Source organism: Alexandromys fortis, unplaced genomic scaffold (genome assembly GCF_014885135.2).
Source record: "Alexandromys fortis isolate MF-2015 unplaced genomic scaffold, M_Fortis_MF-2015_v1.1 scaffold_44, whole genome shotgun sequence".
Lineage (NCBI taxonomy): Eukaryota > Metazoa > Chordata > Mammalia > Rodentia > Cricetidae > Alexandromys > Alexandromys fortis.
In genome coordinates, this window is record NW_026067921.1 from 1176876 (window position 1) to 1189166 (window position 12291).

Below are 12291 nucleotides of genomic sequence, written 5' to 3' on the forward strand. Positions count from 1 at the left end.
AATAATAAAGGAAAATTAAAAATACTAACAGAAACAGATTCCTACTGCATGCACAAATCCAAGTGCTTGGAAGGCAGGGCTAGGAGGGTCTGAGTTCAGGGAAAACATGGGCTATAAAGTGCATTTCAGGGTAGCCACAGTGTGACCCTGTCTCAAAAATCAAGGGTGGCCAGGTGTGGCAACACGTGCCTTTAATTGCAGCACTCTGCGCTGAAGACCAGTTTGATCCACATAGCTAGTTCCAGGCCAGCCAGGGTTACAGAGATGCCCTGTCTCAGAAACAAACAACAAACGAAACAAATAAGGTCTAGGGATGCACCTCAGTGTGGCAGAAGTCTAAGTCTGAACCTTAAAACAAAACAAAACACCCTAGTCACAACTTTTATTAGTGATTTCTAACAATGAAAGCGAAAACACTTTCTTCTTTAGAGTTCAGAAATAAAATTTACAAATTCCAAATTCTAGGATAATTGAGTAAGAATAAAATCTCACCTGCTGCTCACATTTGGCCATCTCTTTCTGTTTCTCCTGACGCACAGCCTCTAGAACTTTTAAGATTTCTCTACAGAAAAAAAAAAAATTAAGGAAACATGAACTGAGTGTGCATAACCAGAAGAGATAAATGCCAGGCAAATGAAGTTTACCAGGCAAATCCTGGGTTAGAGAGCGTATCCCCACGGAGGGAAGAAAGCTGAATGTATCTGTTAACAATGTTTAGTAAGGAATTATTTTTGTGCCACAGTTCTTTCCTTCTCTTCAGTGTTTGGTATTTGATAACCCAAACACAGCACACAGTATTTACTGCCACCTGTCTGAGAGAGAACGTGAGGTCCATGACCACAGGGATGTCTCCTTCACTGGTTCACTCTACGCATTCAAGCACCTACGGCACAGACCTGGCTCACTGGCTCTGTCTAAATGCTAGCATATCCCTACTATATCCCTACTAGGTGGCACGTTCTGCCTTCACTGTGTATCAGGACCAAGAACAGTCATAAAGAACACTATAAATAGAAATTGAAAAATAGCTATTCTCCCTAGTGTGATCATGACATTACTGACAGACTCACTGAAATAGAAAGAAAAAGAACTTGGAGAGAGGGAGAGACCTAATGAGAGTCTGGAAGAAAAAAGTAAAAGTCACCCCCAACTCCCCAGAAATAAAAGGATAGTCAGAAGCCTGGTGTGGTGTATATTAATCCCAGCACTCAGGAAGCAGAGGCAGGCAGGTGAATCTCTATGAGTTCCAGGTCATGCATGACTACATAGGGAGACCCTGTCTCAAAAAACCAAAACAAAAAAAGCAACCAACCAACCAACTCACCCCAAAACAACAAAACAAACAAAAGGATAATCAGTCATTTAGCTCATACTGTGACTTACTTACAGATGGCCTGACTCCAATCACCATCAGCTACTAGGGTAGAAGCATCACCCCCAGTTAGCTACAGCCCAACTGAAAATAACTCTCCACAGGGTGTTAATGAGAAATCCACAAGTTGAAAGCTATGCACAGTGGTGCAAGTCTGTATTTCCAGCACACGGGAGACCCAGGCAGGAGGACTGTAGGTTTAAGGCCAGCCTGCGCTAGACAGTGAGACCCTAAAGTCCCCCAAAGCGAGATAAAGAATGTAGTATTGAACAATATTCGGAATGATTAATGGGAAGAATTAACAGCACTCACTTAGAGCTATTTTCTTTATCTTCTTCAAATTGTATTGATAATTTGTTGTTGCGTTCTTTTTCTGCATCGAAAAGCTCCATCAGATTCTAAAAGACAATTGTAGATTAGGCTTGAGGCGGCAGCTATGAGTATCAGGCAGCTATCAAACTTCAAGCACTGTGATTGGTACAGGAAGTGAGAGGACATGACAGGAACCACAGATGCAGGAGACAGCCACCAGTTACAACAACGCCCATCACTTACATGCAGATCAGACTTCAAAGTTTCATTTTCTTGTTTGCAGCTCTGGAGTTTTTTTGAAAGTTGGTCAATTTCAAATTTCATTACTTCTTGTAAGTTATCGTAGGAATCCTGCAGGCAGGCTTGGCTCTTGAGCAGCTTTTCGTTGTCTAATCTTTACCAGCAAGACAAATGGAAAGTATGAACATCTGCTTCTATGAGTCAGATTTTCTCGAGTTTGGGTTTGTCTATCAGAACCATTGGCATTTAACAGAGAGCTGTCGGTCTGGTGTGGAATGCCCTCGGTACTCATGTGAGCACCACTACCAGAAGACATGATGGAAAGGGAGTGTCAGCCTGAAGCATCTCCTCCATGTCCTTGCTCATGTGGCTAACTGGCTGGAGATTTATTAGCTAGCTGACAATTGAGGTTCACTTGAGTGTTTCTAGCTATGTACTAGCCACTTACTAATTTTCATGATTTGTCAAAAATTCAATGCCAGCCATTTATGACAAAGTCTAGGAAGATGTTATAATAGAATCTGTGGCTTCTTCCTAACCAAGAGAGATTATAACCCCAGAGAAGAACTACTTGTTGCTTGTTCAGTTACACCCCCTTGCTCCTTTCCCCAACACACTGCTTCTTATGCAGCATTCAGCAGTCATCCAAAAGAGAACCAATAATTTCATCTCTGAACTATGCAAGACAGATGTCCTGGCTGACACAGAGCTAACCAGATGCAGAACCCTCTCCTGTGCAATGAAGGAGGGCAGAAGCAGCACCTTACAAAGAGAATGAAGAAGTAGGCAGAGGGGGGTCCTGTGCATGTATCCACGGTACAGACAATGCTGACAAGTAGGCAGTGCTGTGCTCTACCATCCAGAAGCACGAGCAGTCACTGAGTGTCGGGGAATAAGCCTGGTTTGGCTCACTGTAGAAACATACACTCAGAACTACTACATTTTGACCAGCACCACTAGGATAATCACTGCTTTTAATTTAGCACAAAATGCATACATAGCTCGGTAGATTCTTTACATTTCTGATCTAGTTCTAGCCTCACAAATAAACAAAGGAAATTAAGATTTAATGAGGTTAGGTCAGACATGGTGGCACATGCCTTTAATACCAGCACTCAGGAAGCAGAATGAGTTCCAGACCAGCCAAAGCTACATAGTGAGAGCTTGTCTCGGAAAAACAAGGACAGCTGGTCTATAGAGTGAGTTTCAGGACAGCCAGGGCTGTTACACAGAGAAACCCTGTATTGAACAACTCGCCCCTGCACCACCCCCACCCCAACTAAATTAAAAAAAAATCTCAAAACCAGTTTATAATGAAGTCAACTGGATATAAAAAAAAGTGTACTTGTAATAAATTATTAATAAATTACAATGTTACTGGCTTATGCAGTGTGTGTTGGGCTTCTAATACTTCATGTAGTATTGATAACAACAAAGGAGACACCATGAACCAACAGAACAGGTCTACCTGGTGTTGTCCAGCTGAAGCTGAACCTGCACGTGTCTTTCAGAAAGCTGGTTTAGTTCTTTCTCTTGGCTCTCTTTGAACGTGCTATACTCCAGTTTCACCACAGAAAGTTCTTTGTCAGCGGAGTGAAGAACAATTCGTAGGTCATGGACCTCACATTTCAAAACTGGAAATCAAAGAAATCAAGCTTTCTACAGGTTCCTTTATCTTGTATAAAGCAGGCAAATAAATATGACCTCATCATCACCAAGACAAGCATTGACAGCTGAGCACTAAACACTAAGATCTCACTTTCTGCCTCACCTTAGTTCATGGCTGCACCTCCATTTCTTTTGCCCCAGGCTGGCCTTACTTTTACTGTGTAGCAAGGATAGCCCTGAGCTTCTCACCTTCCTGCTTCCACTTCCTGAGTGCTGGAATTACAGGATGGGATACCACCCAGCTGTTCCAACACTGCTGCTCAAACAGAAAAGCTTAACATCTGTTCCTTGTTTTTAGGTCACTTGACATTTTAAGAACTTTTTTTCTTGTAGAACATGCAACAATACTATTAACGTAAGAAAAACTCATATTTAACTATCTGAACCAGTGTACTCTTAGCTGTTGAAAATGCTTAGTAATATACCAGAGTTTTTCCAACATGGGTTAGACACTTCTAGTCTCAAAAGGAAACTCCAACTTAAAACTAGAGCTACTGCAAACTACTGAAAATATTTTGGAGACAGGGTCTCATGCATCCCAGGCCAATCTCCAGAACTCCTGAATTCACCTAAGTGCTGGATTTCCTGGCTTATCTGAAAATGCTTTGATAAAGAGAAAAACAAACTGAAAAAAGTAGGGGTGACACCCACACCTAGAGATGTATATAAATAATTTCTGCTTTACTTTGTCAACATTAGCGCAACCCAGCTTTCAAAGGAGACTCTTCACAGATGTGGACATCAGTGCTCGGGTGCTTCTCCCGCTTTTGTTGGACACAGAGTCTTTCACTGGCCTAGAGCTTCCCGATGTGGGCCAGGTTAGCTGCCCAGAGAGCTGAGATCTGCTCCTCTTGCCCTCCATCTCGACATCACTGAGATAACAGGTGCCCAGCTTTTCATGTGGGTTCTAGGTTCTGATTTCAGGTCCTCAAACTCATGAGGCAATGGAGCCATCTCCCAGCTCTTAGATAAACTTTAAGTAAACACCTGTAACGTTTATTTGTGAGTAATCTTGAAGAAAATTGTCTTATAACCTATTTTATTTATTATACCTTTACCATGAAAATTCGATTATCAATTATCTAACAAAATAAGCAACTCCTTATAATAGGAAAAAAAAGTTCATTTAAATGATCAAAAAAGATACTGAGCTAGTGTCCTCACTGTCCAGACTTACAGTCGTTCTTAGTGTGAGTATCCTGAAGCTGTTTTTCAAGGTCATTCAACTGCGCAAGATAGTCTTGTTGCTGTTTGGTCCAATCACTTCTTTCTGATGAAAAAAGCTTTGGAAAAAAAGTGAATATTCTGGAAAAGTATGCTAAAGCAATGCAAGTCATGCGTTTCTGTATTTAATGTCTAGCTTTAAAGGCAATGACAAGACAAAACAAGATGAACGATAATGAAATGACCGACACAATCCAAGATCAGCGTAAGATGTGGACAGACCCGATCTGATGTCTTTAAACAAACCGTCCACTTGTGTACTTTACTAAGTGGTTCAAAGACAATGAATGTCTGTCTCACTAGCAGAGGGTTCAGAAAGTTCACTAGTGCTCGGTAAGGGAATTTTTATCTGGCAGTGTTTTGAGGGCAATGGGGTCTGACTACAAATTTACTAAGGAAAAATGAAAAGAACTGCAAAGGTAGGGAGGGGGTGCCCCATCTCACAGCACTCTCTCAGCCTCCTCACCTCCTGCATCTGTGTAGAGTGGTGCTCCAGTTTGTCAACCGTCTGCTGAAGTTTCAGGTTTTTGTGCTCTTCTTCGTCCAGCTTGACTTGAAGAGCGCTCAGTTGTTCCTGCGTCAATACACTGCAGTCATCAAAAAGGCCTTTCGTAGAATTTCAAACTATTAATTTTATAAAAGTTTTAGGGACGGGTGTTTTGCGTGAATGCTCATCTGAGTACCAAGTGCATGCCCAGTGCCCACCGGTGCAGAAGAGGGGGCTGGAGCATCAGTAGCTCGAATATCAGGAAGTTGTAAGCCACTGGGTGGGTGCTGGGATTTGAACCTAGGTCCTCTAAAAAGCAGCCTAACTGCTGAGAGAACTCTCCTGATTTCTTTTTGATTAAAGAGACAAAAAAAAAACAAAGCAAAATAAACTCAAACCCTTATAGAAGCAACCATGGCAAAGGACTGCTGGAGGCAGAAAACTTCAAGGCTATTCTGATTATACATATGTTTCAAAATTATGTTTGTGAATGGTCAAAATGAATAAATTCAAACACAAAGAAAAGTGGCTAATATTCAACCCGGAATTAAATTACAGAGCCCTAGCTAGTATGACAGAGTATGCATTTAATCGCAGTACTAGGGAGGCCGAGGCAATCAGATCTCTGAGTTCAAGGCCAGTCTGAACAGGGAAACCATGTCTGGAACCCCCCCCGGAAAATATATAAATAAACAAACAAATAAATAAAAGCGTTGGATAGATGGCTTGGTTGGTAATTATATATGTATACTATATACACACATAAAGGTATATAAAATGTATGTATGAAATAAACTATAAAGGCCTCTACATAACTTTTTAAACCTCAGACGTAATCAATGAACCCTCTAGAGACTTTTTAATAATTCTTTTATGAAAACCAATTTATTTTAATTTTATGTGAATTGGTGTTTTGCTTACATGTTTGTCTAAGAAAGGGCATAGGGTTCCCAGAACTGAAATAACAGTGACCTGCCATGTGGGTGCTGGGAACAGAGTCCAGGTAGGCTGGAAGAGAAGTCAGTGCTCTTACCCACTGAGCCATCTCTCCAGCCCCCCTCTAGAGTCTTAAGACGCTTCCTCGGGCTTATTTAATCACAAAGGCCTCTCTGGCCTGCAACAGGAAAAAAAAAATTCAGATTTGGGATATCTATTTCAAGTTTTCCTGGACAAAGGGGTAGAATTTAATTAACAAACTAATAGGATCCCAATGTAATCAAATCTCACATTACTTCAAGTACATTAAAAAGTACATCAAAACCTCCCTAAAATTTGATCTATATAACAATTTGCTCAAGAATAAGAAATAAGCCGAGCAGTGGTGGAGCACACCTTTAATCCCAGCACTCAAGAGGCAGAGGCAGAGGCAGGAGGATCTCTGTGAGTTTGAGGCCAGCCTGGTCTAAAGAGCAAGTTCCAGGACAGGCTCCAAAGCTACAGATAAATCCTGTCTTGAAAAACCAAAAAGAAAAAGAAGGAAAAAATAAATAAATAAAATAGAACTTTAAAAAAAAATCAGAACAGAAACTTTTATATATGCAAACATAAAAATTAAAAGGAATTGTTGAGCAGTGGTGGCGCACACCTTCAATCCCTGCACTCGGAAGGCAGAGGCAGGAGGAGCATTGTGTGTTTGAGGATAGCCTGGGCTACAGAGCGAGTTTCAGGACAGTCAGGAGTAATATATATGGAAACCTGTCTCGAAAAGCTAAACAAAAAATTATAAGGAGTTTATTTAAATGAACATTCAGTTAATTTTTCCTAAAATTAAAGTAGTACCTGCACAGTTCGAAGCTCTTCAGAGAGGGCCTCCAAAGCTTGTTCACTCATCTCAGGCGGCACTGGCTCATTTAATATGTCGTTGTCTGAACTGCTGGAATTCTGTGTGTACAGGAAGCCGAAATTCCCCACCTCAGGGCTTGACTTTGTGGCCAGTTTTGAACAGTGTGAATAAGCCTTCGTTGGAGTGGTGATTGTCTGCAGAACAGTTTTGAACAGTGTGAATAAGCCTTCGTTGGAGTGGTGACTGTCTGCAGAACAATTATTATGGAGGGAATCATTAATACGAAGAAAAATATCTAGATTTTATGACTGGGAAAAATTAAAGTTTTATTCATCAATTTATCAAAAAAAGATGCCTTCTTGAAGCACTGGGTAGAAATGACCAAATGGAAATAAACCCATCAGTCAATATAGTTGCATGTAAATAAAGTTTAAAAAATGGAACTTGAAGCTGGGCATGGTTATGTATGACTGTAATATCAGGATTTGTGATGCTTGCCTCTGCATCCTACTAAAGGCCTGCACTGCCACGCCTGGCCTAAGACACATCTTTGAGTGCTACAAAAAGCAAATTAAATTGCAAAGCTGGGCATGATGGCACGTGCCTGTAAGACAATTACTCATAGGGGTAGAGACAGGAAAATCAAAAGTTCAAGGCCAACCTAGGTTACAGAATGAGTTTGAAGACAGCCTAAGCTATCATGAGATCCTGCCTAAAAAGAACAAAAATAGGAAGACAGACAGACAGAGAAAGAAAAAAAAAAGAAGAGAGAGAGAAAGAGAGAGAGAGAGAGAGAGAGAGAGAGAGAGAGAGAGAGAGAGAGAGAGAGAGAGAGAGATGCAGATGTTAGGAAACAAGTCTAAAGTCAAATTTGACCTCAAATGTTTTATTCCTCCTCCTTGACCTTGTCACTGGAGTCTAACACTAGGGTGTTCTGCAATCTGTGTTTAGAAATAACCTTTATTAATAAAAGCGACGTGTCTAGTTTAAACAGAAGCACCAATGACTCACCTTAAGTGTTTCGGCATGAATTCTATTCAGCTGGGAAACTTCCTGGCGCTTGCAGGCTTTTGTTGCTTCCAAAAGGTTTTCAAGATTGAGGTTTGCTTTTTGCAAAGACTGAAGCTCAGATTCCAGTTCTACCTGCTTTTTCCTAATAGACGTTGTTAAGACTTAGTTCCTTCAGATAATCAATAATGTCAAACATTTCTTTTTTAATGTTTTTTTGAGACAGGATTTCTCTATGTAACAGTCCTGGCTGTCCTGGAACTATTCAGTAGACCAGGCTGTCCTGGAACTCACTGAGATCGGCCTGCCTCTGCCTCTTCAGTGCTGGGATTAAAGGCGTGCGCCACCCCTGCCCAGTGACAAACATTTTTAAGGACACTGCAGTTTATGCTCTCGTAGATCTCACGTTCATGGCAGGATACTGTTACTTTCAAAATTAACACTTTTCTATATTTTAGGCTAGGATTAACTTCGATTATAGTATCAACATAGTTTATCCTTTTATACAATGTGAATCAAATAAGAGTATTAATAAATCCATAATTTCTAAAAGGAATCTCAATTTAGTGTGTAGCTGTGATTTAAATTTGGTAATGAGATGAATTTACTCTAAAGTTCAACTGACACTCCAGGTGAGCACTGCTCAAAACACTTGCGCGACCGACTATCAACACATAGCAAAGAGCTACAGAAAAAGCTTCTTCAAATCAGCTGCTAAAAGTCTCATATGTAAAGTAACATGCCAAATTATTGGTTATTAACAGAAAGTATTAAGAAAACGGGGGATGAGCATGTGTGCTTGCACTTTACCGAGTTAGCTCTTTGAACTCTTCATATTCTTGCTTTGAGTTATTTAGCTCTGTCTGAATTTGCAGGAGCTGTGCTTTTAACTTCTCAGTGTTTACGAAGAAATTTGGTTCTTTCAGTGCTTTGGGAGAAAATCCTTGCAGACCTGTTAAGAAGGAAACCACTTCAATCTTTGAAAGACAAAAAATGAGAAAACATTTTTCTACGCTCTCTTCCAGGATTGTTTTGAGGTACAAGGATAAATAAGAACCGGATCGGAAGGTGTGTCCTAGAAATGTGAGAACACGGATGTCAGCAGGAGGCACAGGAGGCAGCAGTGTACCACAGGAGGTACACAAGGGCACTACAAGTTATGTGCGAGATTCAGAAACCACAGGACGGAGAAGTGTGATGAACAGGGAAACACTAGCACAGCTGAACTTGTAAAAACTGGTGCTCTGGCCACTGTGAACAGGCAATCAACTATTTAGAAGAGAAAACGATAACAAGGAGAATCCTTATTTTGCATATAAAATCTTGAGTTTCTCCACAGGCAAATAATTGTGAATATTCCTTTTTTTTTTTATTTTCTTTTATTTTCGAGACAGGGTTTCTCTGTGGCTTTGGTTCCTGTCCTGGAACTAGCTCTTGTAGACCAGGCTGGCCTCGAACTCAGAGATCCACCTGCCTCCAGTGCTGGGATTAAAGGCGGGCGCTACCACCGCCCGGCTTGTGAATATTCTTTGACTAAGTCATAACTGAGTAACAAAAGACTTAGACAAGGGAAATGGAAAAAGCAAGAAGAAAAACCAAACAAGCAAAAGAGCTAGGCAGCGGGAGCACACACATTTACTCCCAGCACTCAGATGCAGAGGAAGGCAGATCTCTGAGTTCAAGGCTAGCCTGATCTATAGAGTGAGTTCCAGGACAGCTACAGACACACAGAGAAACCCTGTCTCAATAAGTCTGAAGTAGATAAAGAGACAAATGATAGAGAGATAAAATGAAAAGCAAGAGAAGCGACTGGGGATAGAGCTCCGTCAGTGGCATTTTGTTTGTTTGTTTTCTGTGGTGGGAGTGGGTCTTACTTCATAGCCCAGGTTAGCCTAGAACTTACTATCCCCCAGCCTCAGCCTCCTGAGTGCTTGGATCCCAGGTGTGTATCACCTGCACACCCTGTTATAAATGTTCTTTCCTCTTTCTCTGTCTGTGTGTGTGAGCCATGTGCAGACCAGAAAGCAGCCTCAAGTCTTTTCCCTCAGGAGCCATCCACCAAAAAGGAGGTTTCTAAATGGCATAACAGTTTTCCTAATAGGCTAGGCTGGCTAACCAGAGAATCCCAGTTCTCTCCTCATGTTAATACAGCAAACACCTTACTGACATTATCTTTCCAATCCCATAGATTCTTCAGTTTTTTTTTTTTTTTTTTATCCTATGTGCATGTGTGTTTTTCTTTATGTGTGTCTGTGCACCACACGTATGTCTGGTGCCCATGGAAGCCAGAAGAGAGCATCATTCTCTGTAAGAATGAAGATATAGACAGTCTAAGCTCCCACATGGGTACTTGGCATTGAACTTGGGTCCTCTGGAAGAGCAGCCAGTGCTCCACAGCCCCTTCTCACATCGCTTCTTACCTTTGTCGTTTTTCTCTTTGCTAGACACTTCAGAGAAAGCCTTTTCTAGTCTCGCAATAGACTGGGCATCTATTTCGTGGGCTCTTCTCACAGGCTCTAATAATTTCAGTCTTCTATTCTCTTCCCGGAGGGAATGATTTTCCATAGCATACTTTGCAACTCTGGGGTGGTGCTCCACCTGTGACATTGAGAAATCACACACATCATGTGTTCACAAAATGTCCTAAGTAACTGGTCTCTCTAAAAGCCATTCAGAGCCTAGCATGCGAAAGGTTCTGGGTTGACTTCCAGCACAGAAAAATAAATAAATAAAAGGAGTAAGGGAAGAGAGAGATGTCTCAGCAGTTAAAAATACTGATTGCTTTTTCAGCCACCCACATGGCTGTAATTCCAGGTCCAGGACAGGCAACACCCTCGGCTGGCTTCCTCAGGTACCACGGAAGCCATGGTACATAGACATACATGCAAGCAAAACACCCATACACAGAAAATACAATAAATAAATCTTTAAAAAGTCAAGCTCACGGTACAACAGAACGAGCTGCTGGAGAAGAGTGCACACGTGCCCTAGAGCTCCTCCCTCGGGATGCAGCAGTGGCTTGCACTCACTTGTTCTCGCAGAGTCTGGATCTCGTCCCTCAGCTCGGACAACAGCCGGTCCTGCTCCTCAGGCAGGAAGCGTCCCCGGGCCTCCTTCTGCAGCCTCTCTAGACGCATTATCTGGTCCTCGCGGAACTTCACGATCATTTTATTAGACTGAATAAACTTTTCCTTTTTGAGGGTGAGGTCTTCTAGTTGGGTAATTTTTTCTGCCAGAGACTTAAAAAAATCATGATTCAGTTAAACATGAAAATTAATTTAGCCTTCCTATTCTCATGAACCCGGCAGGGAGCACCAACTCCAAACTCAAAGGCACGAAGCCCTTTCCTTCGCATCTGGGGCTTTGTGTCACTCCCTGAAATGATGAAAACCAAGGACAGCAAAGTCCAAGATGTCCCGGATCTTTCTGTCTCCTACCTTCTTTTCCTGCTCAGATTTCTTAAAGAATAGCATTGCTTCCAGGAAATGTTCTATGTAGTTAGTCTTCTCTTTGTCTAAAAAGGGAAAATAAGAAACATGTTCATTTGTCAAAACTAAGACTTTATTTCTGCCAACTCTCACTGGTGACCGTTTCATGCTAACTCTCTCAGCAAACAGGCTGTTCTACAAAGAAAACACGTTTCTTGTTATTTACTTAGCATAAATACATGTGCTGAAAGAATTGGAAGTGGGTTGTTTTAAAAACTGTAGCCCAGGTTGGCCTTGAACGCCTGGCAATCCTGCCTTAGCCTCTCAAATGCTGGACTTACAGGCATGAGCCACCAGAGCTTGCTTAGAAATGAGTCTACAGCACCTGGAGGAGAACACAGTCCCTCTAGCCTAATGCAAACTCTTATTTATTTATTGTCTTTGTCTGTAGCTCTGTAGTAGGGGCTGGCCTAAAACTCATTCTGTAGCCTAGGCTAGTCTAAATCTAACCACCTTGCCTCAGCTCCCTGAGTTCTGCAAATCAGGTACACAGACTATGCTTATATTATTATACCAACGCATACTCTATATTTTATCAACGCATACTCTATATTATTATACAAATGCATGCTCTTTATTTTTTGCTTGCTGGTTTCGTCTTATAAAGTACTGGAAATCAAGCCTAGGGCTTCACACATGCCCAGCAAGTGTTCTACAATCAAAACATATTCCCAGTCCCAGATATTTTTTCTTACAGTTTTATAGATCT

General features: G+C 41.4%; 1 protein-coding gene across 1 annotated transcript in view; it reads right to left on the bottom strand.

Annotated features, from left to right (window-relative positions):
- Kif15 (kinesin family member 15) overlaps nucleotides 1–12291 on the bottom strand; it is a 53917-nt gene that overhangs the window by 18586 nt on the left and 23040 nt on the right. The window contains exons 12-23 of the mRNA XM_050141596.1: nucleotides 11532–11608; nucleotides 11124–11333; nucleotides 10515–10692; nucleotides 8905–9046; nucleotides 8098–8239; nucleotides 7083–7280; nucleotides 5283–5390; nucleotides 4770–4875; nucleotides 3393–3558; nucleotides 1928–2078; nucleotides 1685–1770; nucleotides 493–562 (exon numbers count right to left, since the gene is read on the bottom strand). Coding sequence (XP_049997553.1) covers nucleotides 493–562; nucleotides 1685–1770; nucleotides 1928–2078; nucleotides 3393–3558; nucleotides 4770–4875; nucleotides 5283–5390; nucleotides 7083–7280; nucleotides 8098–8239; nucleotides 8905–9046; nucleotides 10515–10692; nucleotides 11124–11333; nucleotides 11532–11608 — 1634 coding nt within the window. The remainder of the gene's footprint in view (nucleotides 1–492; nucleotides 563–1684; nucleotides 1771–1927; nucleotides 2079–3392; nucleotides 3559–4769; nucleotides 4876–5282; nucleotides 5391–7082; nucleotides 7281–8097; nucleotides 8240–8904; nucleotides 9047–10514; nucleotides 10693–11123; nucleotides 11334–11531; nucleotides 11609–12291) is intronic.